A 17,956-nucleotide genomic window follows, 5' to 3' on the forward strand; every position below is an offset into this window, starting at 1 on the left:
CAAATTACTGGCCTTCCAGTTTGTAATGCTTTCTGCTGCTGTCCTAGAGTTTCCTGGCTGTTGTCAGTGATCTAGAGAAACTAAATCTGGTGGCTCCTAATCAGTTGGATTTGATAGAAGACTGTTTGCAGAACATTCATAGGATAGACCTGAAAAAGAAGATCCAGCGGTACAAACGTGAAGGTAAGACACAGGTTTTGCACCTCAGTACTGAATAGGGATCATTCAGTCCTCCTAAGAATTGGACATGCTTGGTGATGAAGACATTGGATTACATTTTAAAGGAACTACAGTGTAAAAAAAATGGTTAGATAAATCACAATGCCAAGGACATTCAGAGGGGGGAATATAACTTTTCCCTTCACCTGCTGCATACTGGAATGCATGCTACCATTTTGCAGAGCTTTGCAATATGTAGGTACTATGCCCTTAGGATGGTGATCCAGCTTTGACTGAAAAATTAACTGATTGTCTCACCATTAATGATTATTAATTTGTATTGCATTAGTGCCTAGAACAGTGGCTCTCAAATTTTTTTACTGGTGATCCCTTTCACATAGCAAGCCTCTGAGTGCGACCCCCCCCCCTTATAAATTAAAAACACTTTTTTATATATTTAACACCATTATAAATGCTGGAGGCAAAGCAGGGTTTGGGGTGGAGGTTGACAGCTTGTGACCCCTCCCATGTAATAACCTCGCGACCCCCTGAAAGGTCCCGACCCCCAATTTGAGAACCCCTGGCCTAGAAGCTCCAGTCATGGCCCAGGACCCCATTGTACTGGGCATGTAGAAACACACATTCAGCTTGGGGAGAAGGCTGTGCTTTAGTAACCACTGCTGATTTCATCTCTGCCTATTTCTGTTCAATTTTCAGCTCTGTCCAACAGTGGTTCTCAGCCAATGTATATAAATGCGCTTCAGGCATCTCTCCCTAACCTGACTCTCATTGACCCTCCCTACAGTTCAGGGGTAAGTATGCAACAAATCAGCCGAATTCGTGGTTTGTCTGTAAAAGCTGTCAGGAGCAAGAAGGAATTGACCTTCCAAGAAGTTGGGGGATAGAGAAAACTAATTGAAGGCACTGGTACTGCTAGTAATTGGAATATAATGCATTGCTTATGTATTTGTCTAGTCCCTTTTAACTGCTGCTTTTTTGGTCTTGGTCTAGTACTTGTAACTCAGACAGAACTTCCATTGATGCTACAAGGGGGTGTTTTTTTTCTTGAGTTACTAGGACAAGATCAAGCTCTTTATCCTTATTTATGGCTGTGGTACTTCACGGAAAACCTAAGGAAAATTACTTTTCCCACTGACTGTTGGAAGCTGAAGGCTTTGGTTTATGTTTTTGGGAAAGGTAACTTTCCTTAGATTTCCTATGAAGTCTCTGATCTGATCAATGATCTTGACTGAATATATGACAAGTCCCTTTGAGATTATTAGTTTATTCTTGTTGTATGTAATTTATCCTAGATTTGCAGCTGGGCCTTGAATATGTTGTCTGACAATGATGTCATGATAATTCCAGCTTTCTTAATATAGCCCTTTCCTCAGAGAGAATTCTTCAATCTTGTATATATTCTGTAGATATAAATGTATGAAGTGTATCATAAATATAATACACACTGAAGTGCACAGTACATCCACCAACACAACTTCAACAATAATGTCCTTTTCTGGCACGATGGAATGCAACTGGCCAGGCGGTCTGGGCAAAGGGCCTTCACAGGAGGTACAATTTTGGGAGGTACAAACTTGTGAGTGCACTCCTGAGCACATGGCCCCTTCCCCTTTTAAGGACCTACTCCTCATGGCCTGCGACTAGAGATGACTTGGCTGCGTCTGGTTGGTCACACTCCACCTCGGCCAGTGTCCATTCATTGGGTGTGTGAGTGCTGCCTAATTAGGGTCCCAGACACCTTGTCTACCTGGGAGCTCTTCTGATCTTCGAGCTGTTCAACTTCTCCAACTGGACCAACACAGCTTCAACAATACATGTCTTTTTCTGTTACCAGTTTGGAAATACACAAAACTAGTTTTCGGAGTTGCTTTAGTATAGATACAGCATCCCATTCAGTTCAGTTTAACTGGCTGTTGCTTGGAAAACACCTCATTGGCTCACAGTTTTCTACCTCTCTGTGGAGTTAGCTTTGTTTTGACTGAACCTTTGACCAAAGTTTGTGCCTGATGGGGAAAATTTTGCTACTCCTGCTTAGTTGATGATAAAGCTGTTAACTCTTTATTTATAACCTTCTCTTTTTGAAAAAGCTTGTTGTGTGATATTTAACAAGGTGTGATTGTACATTTCTGGAAAGAGAAAATATGCCTTATTTTTAATTTTTAGATCCAGAATGTGAACAAAGAAAAATCATTAAATGGACAACATGCCATTCAGAGTAAGAACATCCTACCTGTTCTTTCATTAACAAAAAGACCTACTGTGTACTTCTTTGTATTAAGGGATTAGCTTTCAGTGGTGCTGATTACCTGCCACTCCAATTGATTTCAATTGAAGCTGTAAGCACTCCGTATGAGCATTATTTTAAAAATGTACTCATTTATTCAATTTTCCAATGTCCTACATTTTAAACATTCTTTAAAGCATTTGGGTGATAAACTATCTAACTTACTGAAGTGGAATTTAAGGAAGCAAAAATGACACTTTACTGTTTAAGGTAATAGAATTAGTTTCCTTCAGATATCTCCCACACTGGTGTATAGATGGTATCACATTAAAATAGGATGTGGTATAAAGCCTGTAGACCTGAGCATTGCCCACATCACTGGTATTTTAACCCTTGACTAGATGTGTCACTTACTTAGACCAAGGATGGGATTCAGTACAAGTACTGTGTGGGAATTTATCTGAGGTCAAAAAGACCTGAGGAAACATTCCTAGAGAAAAAAGGTGCAAACTATACTGGGAAAAGAAAGGAATGAGATCCAGTTTACTTTTTGCTGTTAATTGCATGAACTATGCTGCCCATAAAACGATATGGTTGTGTATGTTAAAAATTCATATAATCAGTGTGCCTATGTGCTGTTCTTGGGTAAAGGTTTGGTTTTGATGAAAATACACAGGTCATTTAATTAAGAGGTCTATTTATGTGGAAAGAGAGAGGGAGAGAGCTACAGATGTGGGTGTGGGGGCAATCTTACTTTCACTTTGTATTGAAGAAGCAGAACAAAATAGATTCAATTGGATTTTCAGACAATTTTGTCTGTGTATATGTTGACTTGGGATAAATGAGGAAACCACTGAATTTATTTCTGTCTCTTTTAATTTCCTTCCCTGTAATCTGTAGTGTTTGTAAAATAGTAGGATACTTCTAAATTCCCATGGGGGAAATGACAGAAATGGGAACTGCTCCAAAACCTATTTCTTATAAGAAAGCCAGGTTAGAAAAAAACAAACCAAAACCAGCTCAGCCAATTAAAGATGAGAGATCTCGGTAATTAGCTTTTTTGAAACAGGGTTAACCATTGTCAAACAAGACCTAACTGGGGCTAACTTATTTCCTAACTTCAGGTTTTCCTATATCCATCTGAGCTGGCCCAGGAAAGCAAAGTGAACTCTTAAATCTGCAATGTGTTACTATCTTGGCTAATTTATTGCTTGTGAAAGGTACTGAATTGAAGCCGTGGAGACTGATATCCTCTTGTTATCCACCGAACTGGAACAATATGAGCAAGAACAGTGCAGGCATCCCTACACTGCCAGACCCACGAGCTGCCACTCTGATGGGACTCCTGACTAGAAATGTAAAGGGTAGCTGTGTTTCCATGTCCATTTAATCCTTGGCATCTCTGCAGAGCCTGCCAAAAGGGGTGGCAATAAGATGTAGGTTTTATCGTGGGCACCTGAGTCCATCAGGAATTAGGCTGAGACCTCCAACTCATTTCACATGTGGTGCTTTACCAACAGTAATAGGTCACTGTTCTGCCAGCGCACAATGATTTTTGGTCACTAGTAACTTGGGCTAGGTTCACTTGGATTTTTTTAAAACATGTAGTATGTATTTGCTCAGATAGGAATTAACAGGGCTGAAGGAGAGAGATCTTGGGTTACTTTTTTATTTAATTTTAATCTGAAAAAAAATCACTAATATCTACATACTAGAATATCACATAAATGCTGAGAATCATTATATTGTGTTTTGTAACCACAGCAGAACCAGTTCACACATCAGTACAGGAATCGGGAGCCACCTCTTCTCAGGTGAATAAAAAGGTATATATACACTTTAGGTTCTTTTGTGACTGATTTTTTTTTTTAAGAGACATCCTCCATTTCCATGCTTGGAAAACTGCATGATTGCATACTACTTGTGCATTTTTAGCAGGGGATTACTTTATGCATTATTGTTAGCAAAGGAATACTACTCATGGGGAAATTCTGCGCTACTGTGTGCATGCATATTTAATGAGCCCTGCAGATTTCAAATTTTTTGCTGAGAAAAAAGCTTCTGCCAGAAGGTTGCTGCAGTTCTGCCTTTTTCCCACCAGAGGGTGTTTGGTGATAGACCAAAGCTGCAGCTCCCCGCCAGCGAGGGAAGCGCTTCGCAGCGCTTGTCAGGCCAGGTCAGGAGACAGGGGCTGTGGGGTGCTGGGGAAGGGGGTCAGACAGGGGCTTATAAGGGCTAGTGGGGGAGGAGAGACTGGGGCAGGGGCTGAATGGGAATGGAGGCACAGGGAGGGAGGTGCAGAGCTACATAGGGACAGGGTAGTGGCTGTGTGGGGGCACAGAGACACATGGGGGCAGGGTGAGGGGTACAGGGACAGGGGAGTGGCTGTGTGGGGGCACAGAGGCCGTTGGGGATGGGGGAGGGGTACAGGGACACATAGGGACAGGTATTGGCTGGGTGAGGGCACAGAGACGCATGGGGACAGGGGCAGATGTGCCTGACTGTATGGGAGAGGCTAGGGGTCAGCCAGGGTCTACATGGGGGAAGCTCCCTAACAATCCCTCCTCGCCCCCCCCCCAAAAAAAAACCTTGTTCCATACTTTTCCCACCCGTACCCAACAACCCTCCAAGTTCAGCTCCTTCCCAGCAATTTACTTCCCTCTCCCTCAGCTCCTCCGTTACCCCTGACTCCCCCAAGCCTTTGCACTGCTTCTGAGGGGTGTGGGAAATGTGGTTCTGTATTGTAGTTTAAATGAATTATTACTCAGAGTTCTGTATTAATATGCCTAGTAAGGAATCTATTTGTCAAAAAAACATTTCCTGAATCTTTTTTGTTGTCTGTATTGTTACAGACATACTTGCTGACAGGTATTTTGAAATAAATGATCAAAAATAATTGAAATCGGTGTGATTATATTGTGTTATTTTGACAAATAAAATATGCAGAATTTTGCAGAATTTTAAAATATTGTGCACAGAATTTTTATTTTTTTGTTGCAAAATTTTTATTTTTTTTGGCACAGAATTCCACCAGGAGTAGAATACCTATAGCAGAGTGGTGGTAAACTTGTTAAAGGGGAGGGATTGGAGTGAACTGAACTGTAATAGATCTGTAGTTTTTCCACAAGATGACTGCTTGGTAAGGAAATAAATGTTGTTGTAATTAACCATGCCGCTGCAGGCCTATAGAACACACAGCTAATCCACTTCCTGTTAGTGTGGCAATAAAAAGTTGTCCAAGCCCCATTGTGTGTGGAGACTCCATCAGGGTCACTGCTGTGAATGGCCATATGATTAAGAAGACTCTTCTTAAAGATCTGTCTGCAGTAAACAGCTTTGCAATCAAACTTGCCCCAACTTTCCTAGAAAGTCTGGGTCACGCTCTGCATTTGTTTATGGCTTAGGCAACTCCATTAAAGATAGTGAGGTTGCGTGGCATGAGAGGACAAACCAGGGTAATAGCAATGCCAAATAAAAACCATGCACCAATGCCTCCTAAACCTTTCCCATCACAGAAGTGAAGTATATCAGTTAGAGGGACAGCTGCAGCACCTCCATCTACACTTCTGCCAGCCACTCTGTGCGCAGCCCAGAGGGTGAGAGAAGGAGGGGGCAGCCCTGTGTGGGAAGGGGGTTAAAAAGGAGAAGGTCTGTGCACTGGAGGAGAGAGCGCAGCAATGAAATAAATATCTGCTCTTTCCCTTTTCTCAGGTGTATGATGATCGGTACAGAATGCAGAGTCGGCCTTTAGGAATATGCCTGATTATAGATTGCATTGGCAATGACACAGGTGGGTCTGAAGAACATAAAATTCTTTGCAGCTCTACTCTTCAGCATGTACAATATTTTTAATGTAAGGATTATGATTGGCCAGACTACATTCTGAGTGTGCAAGTGTGTGTTGCAAAACAAAGATCAGGTCTCATTGGTCATCTGGTCTCAATGTTACTATTTGGTACTATTATTTGGTGGTTGTTTGGTTTTACAGTAGTGCCTAAAGGGCCAGGCTGAGATTAGCAGCACATTGCCCTCAGTGCTGTAAATACTCCTAGTAAGAGAGAGTCTCTGCCCCAAAGATCTTACGCTGTAAATCAGGGATGGGCAAACTTTTTGGCCTGAGGGCCACATTGGGGTTCCAAAACTGTATGGAGGGCTGAGTAGGGAAGGCTGTGCCTCCGCAAACAGCCTGGCCCCCGCCCCCTATCCACTCCCGCCCCCTGACTGCCCCCCTCAGAACCCCCGACCTATCCAACCCCCTGTGCTCCTTGTCCCCTGATTGCCCTGACCCCATCAACACCCCCGCCCCCTGACAGGCCCCCTGGCACTCCCACACCTATCCAACTGTCCCCTGACCACTCCGCGGGGCCCCCTGCCCCTTATCCAACCCCCCCCCCACTCCCCACCCCCTTATGCTGCTCAGAGTACCAGAACTGGCAGCCACGTCGCCCAGCCGGAGCAGGCCTCGCCGCCGCGCAGTCTAGAGCACTGGGGCAGGCCGGCGGTTCTCACAGCCCTGCTACCCAGCAGGAGCTCGGAGCCCCACTGCCCAGAGCACTGGCGGCATGGCGAGCTGAGGCTGCAGGGAAGGGGGGACAGCAGGGGAGGGGCCAGGGGTTAGCCTCCCCGGCTGGGAGCTCAAGGTCTGGGCAGGACGGTCCCGCGGGCCGGATGTGGCCCATGGACTGTAGTTTGCCCATCTCTGCTGTAAATAGACCAAGGACAGATGAAGAAGAAGAAAGAGGGTGGAGGCTCTGGGAGGGAAAGTGACTTGCTCAAGGTCACACAGCAGGGGCAGGAGTAGAATGTAAGTTTCTTACTGCTTTTAAAAATAAAAATAAGAGGGCAATAGTGCACTTCAAACAGTGTGGTTACATTGGACAGCATGTGTCTTGAGTAGCTGAAGGCACAGGACCTTTTGTTCATAAGACACCTGGGTTTCTGTTATATCTTAGCTTAGCAGAAGCTGATATCACAGCTTTAGAGGGGAAGGAACTGGTTTCTTTAATTTCCTCTTGACATTTTTGGAAGCATTTACATCTAAAGTTCAATTCAGTAAATATTCAGGTTAAAATTTGAATTTTTCAGACAGTCTTTTGAAAAGCTCCATGTGACAGACTGTTGCGTAAGCAAAAATCTCTCTAGGGCTTGAACCATGCCAGTGGAATACACAACTGGCTAAAAATAGAAAGAGAGATCGTGCCACACACTCAAAGAAACTGCGGAACCACCTGATCAACATCCTATACAGCAAACAGGGAAAGATTAAGAATGAGCTCTCAAAACTGGATACACTCATAAAAAGCCAACCCTCCACACAAACTTCCTCATGGCTGGACTTTACAAAAACTAGACAAGCCATTTACAACACACACTTTGCTTCTCTACAAAAGAAAAAGGACACTAAACTATCTAAACTACTACATGTCACAAGCGGCCACAACCGTGGTTCCCTTAACTCACCCAATAATATTGTTAATCTATCCACCTATACTCTTAGCCCGGCAGAAGAGTCTAGCCTATCTTGGGGCCCCTCCTTTTGCCCCTCCACCCCCACAAACATGATACAGTTCTGCGGTGACCTGGAATCCTACTTTTGACGTCTCCGACTCAAGGAATATTTCCAACACACCTCTGAACAGCACACTAATCCACAAAAACCTTCCTACCAGCACTACAAAAAAAAGGATTCTGTGTGGACTCCTCCGAAACAGCAGACCGGCCTTCTACATAGGGTGCTTACGCCAACGTGCATGGGCTGCAATTGTGGAAAAGCAGCATCACTTGCCTCATAACCTCAGCCGTGCAGAACACAACGCCATCCGCAGCCTCAGGAACAACTCTGACATCATAATCAAAAAGGCTGACAAAGGAGGTGCTGTCGTCATCGTGAATAGGTCGGAATATGAATGAGAGGCTGCTAGGCAGCTCTCTAACACCATATTCTACAGGCCATTACCCTCTGATCCCACTGAAGGTTACCAAAAGAAACTACACCATTTGCTCAAGAAACTCCCTGAAAAAGCACAGGAACAAATCTGCACAGACATACCCCTAGAACCCTGACCGGGGTACTCTATCTGTTACCCAAGATCCATAAACCTGGAAATCCTGGACACCCTATCATATCAGGCATTGGCACCCTGACAGCAGGATTGTCTGGCTATGTAGACTCTCTCCTCAGGCCCTATGCTACCAGCACTCCTAGCTATCTTCGAGACACCACTGACTTCCTGGGGAAACTACAATCCATTGGTGATCTTCCAGAAAACACCATCCTGGCTACTATGGATGTAGAAGCCGTCTACACCAACATTCCACACAAAGATGGACTACAAGTCGTCAGGAACAGTATCCCCGATAATGTCACGGCAAACCTGGTGGCTGAAATTTGTGACTTTGTCCTCACCCACAACTATTTCACATTTGGGGACAATGTATACCTTCAAGTCAGCGGCACTGCTATGGGTACCCGCACGGTCCCACAGTATGCCAAAAATTTTATGGCTGACTTAGAATATCGTTTCCTCAGCTCTTGTCCCCTAATGCCCCTACTCTACTTGCACTACATTGATGACAACATCATCATCTGGAGCCATGGAAAAGAAGCCCTTGAGGAATTCCCCATGATTTCAACGATTTCCATCCCACCATCAACCTCAGCCTGGACCAATCCACACAAGAGATCCACTTCCTGGACACTACTGTGCTAATAAGTGATGGTGACATAAACACCATCCTATACCGGAAACCTACTGACCGCTATACTTACCTACATGCCTCCAGCTTTCATCCAGACCACATCATACGATCCATTGTCTATAGCCACGCTCTAAGATACAACCGCATTTGCTCCAATCCCTCAGACAGAGACAAACACCTACAAGATCTCTATCAAGCATTCTTAAAACTACAATACCCACCTGCTGAAGTGAAGAAACAGATTGACAGAGCCAGAAGAATACCCAGAAGTCACCTACTCCAGGACAGGCCCAACAAAGAAAGTAACAGAACGCCACTAGCCATCACCTTCAGCCCCCAACTAAAACCTCTCCAGCGTATCATCAAGGATCTACAACATATCCTGAAGGACGATCCCTCACTCTCACAGATCTTGGGAGACAGGCCAGTCCTCACTTACAGACAGCTCCCCAACCTGAAGCAAATACTCACCAGCAATCACACAACAAAAACACTAACCGAGGAACTTATTCTTGCAACAAAGCCCGTTGCCAACTCTGTCCACATATCTATTCAAGGGACACCATCATAGGACCTAATCACATCAGCCACACCATCAGGGGCTCGTTCACCTGCACATCTACCAATGTGATATATGCCAGCAATGCCCCTCTGTCATGTACATTGGCCAAACTGGACAGTCTCTACACAAAAGAATAAATGGACACAAATCAGACATCAAGAATTATAACATTCAAAAACCAGTCAGAGAACACGTCAACCTCCCTGGTCACTCAATTACAGACCTAAAAGTCGCAATTCTTCAACAAAATACTTCAAAAAGAAACTCCAACGAGAAACTGCAGAACTGGAATTAATTTGCAAACTGGACACCATTAAATTAGGCTTGGATAGAGACTGTGAGTGAATGGGTCATTACACAAAGTAAAAACTATTTCCTCATGCTAATTTTTCCCCTACTGTTACTCACACCTTCTTGTCAACTGTTGGAAATGGGCCATCCTGATTATCACCACAAAAGTTTTTTTTTCTCCTGCTGATAATAGCCCACCTTAATTGATTATTCTCGTTAGAGTTGGTATGGCAACACCCATTTTTCCATGTTCTCTGTGTGTATATATATCTTCCTACTGTATTTTCCACTGCATGCATCCGATGAAGTGGGTTTTAGCCCATGAAAGCTTATGCCCACATAAATTTGTTAGTCTCTAAGGTGCCACAAGTACTCCTCGTTCTTTTAGAGAATTCTTGTAACCAGCAATTCAGAGCTAAGGTGGAAGGAGGGGATGTGTGATCAGCTCTCTGCTGTTCCTTATTATTAATGATCTAAGCAGACAAACCATCTTTCTATAGTATTTATACTTCTTCACAAAATATTTGGAGAATAGTAACTGCAAAGCATGCAGACACAGCCAGTGAAATGCAGCAGGATCCATATTTGGGCAGGCAAATGGCATCTTAGGCTGACCGATGTAAAACAAGAAATTCTGATAGCCACCATATGGGGATTCTTGGAACTAGAAGTCATAGGTGCTGGAACTAGGAGTGCTGGGGGTGCTGCCATGCCACGTAGCTTGAAGTGGTTTCCATCGTACACAGGGTTTACAGTTTGGTTCAGTGGCTCTGAGCACCCCCACTATATAAATTGTGCCATCACCCCTGCTCTAAGTGTCCCAAGGCCTTACCCTGATGCAAGAGGGAGAGTGAAGGGAAGGTTCTCTGAATTTTACTGTATACAAGTTTCCCCCTGCTATAGCTTATGTAGCATCCTTTGAGGATGCTGTGCCTTTCCACTCATCTTAAGGAAGGCAAAAGTTGAATAGGGAAAAAGGGATTTGTTCAGACCATGAAGGTAAAAGGCCTTGCCTACATTCCTGACGTTTGAACCAGCTATGGTAAAATTAAAGAAAAGACTATAAGGAGGGGTCTGTGTAAATGATTATGCAGCTGTGCAAGTGGCCACACACATGAGCTGGTGTCTGCCTGAGTTTGAAGACAGCCTGAAACAATAGTTTTGAGAGAAGCGTGAGCTACTCATTCAATGGGATATTAATGCTGAGGCCTAATTATGTGAATTTAAATGTCAACATTAATTATTTCACTGCTCATCCTTTTAGCAGGAAAAAGGCGAATGTATTTCTCTGCTGTTCAAGTTAGTGGCAGTGTCATGGGATGACCTTGCCTTTTAAAGGGCTTGGGACTCAGCTGTACCTGTGCCAGACTTAGCCCACCTCCCCAGGTGGAGGGACCAGTCAGGAAAGGGCCAGTGAGGAGGCCTCGGCTGAGTAGCTCTCCAGAGCTCTTAGAGAGGAGGCCTGGGAGAACAGTTTGCAGTGAGCAGGAGCCAGTGAGGAAGGGCACATGGGAGGGAATCCCACTAGGAGGAAAACTTCAGCAGGGATAGGACTGAGAACCCTGCAGTAAAGGTATCAGCTGCTAGGAAAGGAGGGGAGAAGGTCTGTATGGCATGAGCTTGGTTCAAGCCAGACTCCCCAGAGAGGAGGGTTATTGGGCAAACACCCATGTGTGAGTCTGGGTAACTGGACAAGAAAGGGAAACAGAGTTAGGGCAGGGCCTGAAGCGAGATCATGTACGTCCCTACTCCGGTCAAATATCCGGGCAGATGGTTGCTCCGGTAGAGAGAGAGTTATTCAACCCACCATCTCCTCCCCCCCACAAATAAGTTGACTCTGCCCAAAATGGGGAACCAGAGGTGACGGAGCCCTCCCCACAACCGACAGCCCCACTGACTCCTGCTGCCAAAACCTCTGGCTCTCATTAAGAATAAATCTGCTTGCTTAGAAAGGACTGTGTGGTAATTTGTAACTGGGGGTGATATACGGTGACCAGATTACCAGTATAAAATATCGGGACGGGGGCGGAGCCAAAAAAGGGGAGGCGGAGCAAAAAAAGGGGGGGGGAACGGAGCAAAAAAAAAAAGTTTTAAAGGGCCTGGGGCATTAGCAGGCCCCGCACGCTGCCCTCCCCGAGTCCCCGCGGAGCCTCCCACCCCCTGGCCCGCCACGGGCATATGCAGGGCGCAGTGGGTCTGGGCGGGGGCAGCGCGGAGCGGGCAGGAGCCGGGGGGGGCGGCAGGGGCCGAATCCCCGCTGCTGCCAGGGAGCCCCGCGCCTCTCCCTCCCGCTCGCAGCTGTGGCTCCTTCCCGGCGGGACGCGCCTCCCGCTGCCCCGGGCACATGCGGCGTGTGTCCCCCGCGCCTAGTCTCCCTCCCGCCGGGAAGGAGCAGCTGGACGCGCGCCGCATGTGAGTGGGGCAGGTCGGGGGGCGCGTCCCGCCGGGAAGGAGCCGCAGCCGCGAGCGGGACGGAGAGGCGCAGGGCTCCCCGGCAGCAGCAGGGATTCGGCCCATGCCCCCGCGCCGCCCACCTGGCCCCTGCCCGCTCCGCACTGCCCCGCGGGCTGCAGGGCTGGAGCAGCCTTCAGGCTGCGCTCCCGGCCCCTGGTGCAGCAGCCCGGGCAGAAGCCCTCTGGCGCGGCGGGGGGGCTCACAGCTGAGCCCCCCTGTCTCCCTCCCTTGCCCACCCCCCTTTGCCCGCCCGGTGCCCGGGTGCTGGAGCTGACTCACCAGCTCCAGGATCCAGGCACCACCGCCGCCATCCCCTCCCTCCAGGCTTGCGCCGCCATGCTGCAAGCCTGGGAGGGAGGCGGAATGCTGGGGAAGAGGCGGGGCCAGGGCGGGGATTTGGGGAGGGAGCCAATGGGGGAAGGAGAGGGCGGAGCCGGGGCGAGGGGGGCCCGAGCGCCGGAGCGGAAGGGAAAATTTCTTCTTTGTCCAGTGTCCCGACCAAACATTGGTCGGGACGCGGGACAAAGAAGCAAATATCGGGACAGTCCCGATAAAATCGGGACGTCTGGTCACCCTAGGGTGATACATTGGTCATAGCCTCTGGAGAGAAAGCAAAGTGCAGATGCTGACCTTTTAGGCAATCTGGCTTGCTGGGGATATCACAGTGTAGGCTGACAACTGTGCAGCTTCAAGAGAGAGTGAGACAGGTCTCTGCCCAGAAAGATGATGGCTGAGGATCTGGGAGCCTAAAGCAGGTGCCCTTGGTGAAGGAATACAGGTGCACTTATCCTGAAACTGTGACACTTCCCTCATACTCAAGATATTATGTAGACATTGTCATGTGTGTAATCCATTGTGACACTGATGTCACTGCAAAGAGTCAGATTTTGGCTGAATTTCTTTAGTGAAACACAATATTAAGAGCCTTTCAACATGGCTGATATTCACTGAGCCGTGAAATACATTCACTTTAACAAATTCCTTCTTCTTTTTCCAGATATATTGGAGGACACCTTTAAAGTTCTAGGCTTTGAAGTTCACTGTTACCGGTATTTAAGTGTGGAAGCCATGAACCAAACATTCCATGAAGTTGCAAGACTGCAAAAGCACAGAGACCTTGACAGCTTTATTTGCATATTGGTCAGCCGGGGGAGCCCTCAGAGCATCTTCTGCACAGACCAGACCTTTCCTGGGTACCCCTTGGATCAGGTGAAGAAGTTTTTTACTGGAGACTCATGCCGTGAACTCCTAGGGAAACCTAAGCTCTTCTTTATTCAAAGCTACATTGTGCCAGCAGATCAGCAAGAACCCACCAGTCTGCTGGAAGTGGATGGGAATGAACAAAAAATCACTGCCAATACCAGAAGACCTAGGAACTGTAGTATTCCCCCAGTAGCAGACATCTTTTGGAGTCAATGCAAGGTGGATGTGTCTGTGCTAGAAAGGTCACCCAGCTCATCTTCCCATTATCTACGCAGTCTGGCTGAGCTCCTGTGCAATCCTCATAAAAGGTAAAAAAACAAACCAAAAAAACCCTTTGCATTCAACTTATTGCCCTATAGCAAAAGAACTGAGGTTTCATCCTGCTTTGTACTGCAGAGCACCTTGGAGATGTGAGAGACCATAGAGGAAGATGGTGCCCAGGCCTGGAGGGGTGGTCCAGGTGGGCCCAGACGTACAGGGTGCAGGCCAGGTACTCTAGAGATGGGGTGGAGCTTTTAATTCTGGAGTGGAGTGTAAGGGTATGCCAGCGCTGGGGGTTGCAAGGTTACTTCCAGCATGGGAGGAGAAAGTCCAGTCCTAGAGAAGATATGTGAACAGTCAGGATTCTCATGCTGTTCTCCCACCCCCAACACACATCCCTCATAGGCTATTGTCCAAACTGAGAGTTGTCTTTAAATAACAGAGTCCTTAAGCAGGACTGTACTTAGAACTATAAACATTTAGCCAGAGCTGCTTGCTGGTGGGTTTTTTTTTTTTTTTTTTTCATTTCCCTGCGGGACCTCTTGACCTTCCCTCTAGTTCAATCTTCCTCAGAGAGCCATTTGCCCATTTATTACCCCGAGTTGAAGCTAAGCTAAAGAGGTCCCATCTGGTCTGGCAGCCAAGTTCAGTGTGAGTCAGCAGAACAGCTCTGCACCTCCCCACGGGGGTCCTAAAACTTGGTCACAAGATGTCAGGAATGGAAGGAGTCCAGTCCTCCATGACATGCTAGTAAGTCTGGAGTATCAGAGATCCTGTCTGATAAATGCATGTGTAACCTCAAGTTTGTGAGCTCTACCTCTGGTATTAAAGACTGAGATTGGAAACATTCCTCTCGCTGAGCCTGGAGCTGCTTGTCCTCTGGTGTCTTTTTCAGTTAAAAATGATGATCTCCTCCATTCAGTTGTGAGAATTTTGTTTCTCTCTTTGCAGAAAGCTCCCCCTACTGGATATCCATATTGAGCTGAACAGCAGAGTGTATGATTGCAACAGGACCTCAGAGCCACAGCACCAATACTCACTCCTGCTACAACACACCTTGAGGAAAAAACTCTTTCTTTTTCCCAGTTAAAAGCTAATGGAAATTGCCTGGGACACGATGTTAAGATGGGGATATCCACGTGGGCTTTTTCTTCAATTGTCATTGTTCCATGCATTTTTGAAGGGCCTGTTGCTAGAGTATCTGAGTAGTTAGAAACGTTTTGGATGTTGAGGCATCACATGTTTCCAGTTTTAAACTTTAGGCAGAAGCTACTAGGATAAGAAAGGCAGCTAATCCATAGCTCTGCAGCAGATCTTATAACCCAGCCAAGCAGAAGGACACTGTTGAAAGGGTTCTGTACTACAGATTTATTGTATTTCGTTATGTTTTGATTTTTGAAACATACCCATTAGCAATGCCCATTCCATGCTCCAGTATTTAAACCAACACAAGAATCAGCTAAATTGGTAAGACTACCACCCCCATGTATAATTATAATTCATTCCCAGACCATAATTAGGCAGGAGCTCATTCCAGAGTCCAGGGGCTGTTGGAGAGAATGCCCTCCTGGCAGCTCCATCTCTTTTGTAACGAAGGAACTGTGGCTGGAATGCTTCTCCTGATTGTGGCAGAACGGAATGAGAGGAGAGGCCATTTTAAAGGTAATCTGGACCCAAACCATCCAAGGCTTTAAAGGTCGAAACTAACACCCTGGTTGTACCCAGAAGCCCACAAGTAGTTAGTACTGCTCACAGAGCATTGGTGTTATATGCTCCCACTTAACAGACAGGCTCTCACATTCTGAACTAACTTCAGCTTCCCAATGGTCCCAAGATGTAGTCCTACCTGAAATGCTTTACAGTAATCTAATCTCTCAGTGACAAAAGCCTAGGTAAGGGTAGCTAGGCCTGCCTCTGAAATAAGAGATCACACTTGCCACACCGGGCACAGATGGATAAATGTGCTCTTTGCCACAGCTGACCCCTGAGTATCGAGCAGCAGCCCAGGATCTGATGAGACTGCTAAACCGTGAATCTGGCTAGCAAATAACAGCCACCTCCCACCAAGCAGAGGAGTTTGTGTAGCTAGCCCAGTTCCTAGGGCTGCTTGCTCCCCCCCTTCTAATGATATTTCAGTCCCATCTAGATTGAGCCTCAGCCAGCTAGACTTAGCGCATGCTCCAGTTTCAGGCAGACACCAAATCACCCATTCCACTGCACCTTCAGACTCAGTCATAAGGGCAATGAACAACTAGGTATTATCCACGTGCTATAGACACTGCAACCTCTTCACACGCACAAGGTTCAGTAGTTTTGTGCCACTGCATTTATACAAGACAAAAGACCTCTGCTCAGTAATTTTATTTTTCTTAATTACCTTCTCCATTCCCTACGGGAACAATAAGAGACAAGATTACCATAAATGTAGCAATTCCTTTCCCTTCCACTTTCTACAAGGCCCTGATCCTGTGAGCTCTGAGGCAAGTGAGTGTGCATGTGAGTACTTTTGGTTGATCCTCAGTCTTTTTTCAGGATTGGGGCCTGGATGAGTCAGTTTTAAGCTTATGTCACTGGCCTGACTGTGCTTCCATCCATGGCATGGTCCCATCATCCCCCCCACCCCACCCCACACACTTCCTCCCCCACACTTAAAGTAAGTAAACATATTTAATATTCTTGGTACATCTTCCTGTCTAGCAAACAAACTAAGGCCTTGTCTACCCTTAAAAGGTTTTCTGGTATACCTGTACCAGCAAACTCTCCTAGAGTAGATGCAGTTGATATCAGTTATACTTGTTGCTGATATAGCTTATACTAGTTCCCCTAGCAAAATAAGGCATGGTTGCAAAAAGGACATTTTTCCTGGTATCCCTGCATCCACACGAGGGCTTTTGCCAACAGCTGTGCCAGCAAAATATAACGTCCCTAACTGACATAGCTATGCAGGCAAAACTTTTAAGGGTAGACCAGGCCTAAGAGAGGGCTGCCAGAGGTGAAGTGCTTGATGACTTGGCCAGTAAGTTTGTTTTAGAAGTGACGATTCTGTTTCCCAAACCCACTGCATATTGCCTGCTGTGGGCTTGGCCATGACTTTCAGTAACTCTCCCTTGAAGCCAGACAGCTTTTAATGTTCATCCCAAAAATTCAGCACAAACCTTGAAACAGCTCCTGCAGTCAAAACAATGGAAGTTTAACCATGAGCCCAGAGTTGGGCAAAATGTGGCTGAGGAAAGAAGACTCAACCAAGAAAATACGGAAATGCTGTAGAGAAAAACACACATATTTATTTATACTAATATATAATTTTATGTAATAAAAATGTACATATATAATACATATTAATATCTTCATTTTGTATGTGTCCTAATTTTTTTAAAGATTTTAACGATTTTTGTTTAGTTTGTGTTAATTTCATATTCTTTCTGATGTTATGCATATTTTATGTAGAGGAGGAAATGAGAGATTGTGATAGGCATAGGGGAGTGGTTGGTAAAAGTTTGGGATGAATGTGACTCATTCCACGTTGTCACAGATCTGATCAGGTGCCCTCTTGCAGCCACCCCAACACCGAACTACTGTGAGGGGAATCTAAGCCTCTGTGGTTTACAGAGCTTGACGAATCCAGCCACGTCCCCAATCTTGGAGTCCCTAGGTCACTCTTGGGGTGCAGACCTGCTAGCTAGTACCCCATCCTGAGAGCTGGAACCCACTGTCCAGCTGCTTACCCCTTCTGGGTGCACAGGTGACCCCCTCACACTTCTCCATATTTGAACACACCCTCTTCCAGAACTCCATTGAAAGGTGTGAGGTTTCTGGTTACAGTTTAACTCTCTCACTGCAGTTGTGAAGCAGGTAACATGCAGAGACTTCCCACAACTAGATGATGCTGTAGGCCAGAATGCTGTGAGGAGTCTGAGGGACAGCTAACAGGTGCTGTGGTTCAAAACGTTGCAAGCAAAGGGAAAATGAGGCAGAGCCAAATGGTGGTAGTGTGTGTCAGAACTCCCCTAGGAGAAGGGAGATTGGGTAGTGAAGAGTACTGCCAAATTATGATACCCACCAGAGAGGTGTGAACTCTGGAG

The 17,956-nt window shown here is 46.1% G+C and overlaps 1 protein-coding gene across 1 annotated transcript in view; it reads left to right on the forward strand.

Moving 5' to 3' along the window:
* Positions 1–17,224, forward strand: part of CFLAR (CASP8 and FADD like apoptosis regulator) — a 34,136-nt gene extending 16,912 nt beyond the window's left edge. The window contains 7 exon segments of the mRNA XM_034785411.1: positions 48–183; positions 877–971; positions 2,344–2,395; positions 4,169–4,230; positions 6,116–6,194; positions 13,408–13,921; positions 14,826–17,224. Of these exon segments, the coding sequence (XP_034641302.1) occupies positions 48–183; positions 877–971; positions 2,344–2,395; positions 4,169–4,230; positions 6,116–6,194; positions 13,408–13,921; positions 14,826–14,964 (1,077 nt within the window). The 3' untranslated portion in view covers positions 14,965–17,224.
* The last annotated feature ends 732 nt before the right edge of the window (positions 17,225–17,956 follow it).

The sequence above is a fragment of the Trachemys scripta genome, chromosome 11 (assembly GCF_013100865.1).
Source record: "Trachemys scripta elegans isolate TJP31775 chromosome 11, CAS_Tse_1.0, whole genome shotgun sequence".
Classification (NCBI taxonomy): Eukaryota; Metazoa; Chordata; order Testudines; family Emydidae; genus Trachemys; species Trachemys scripta.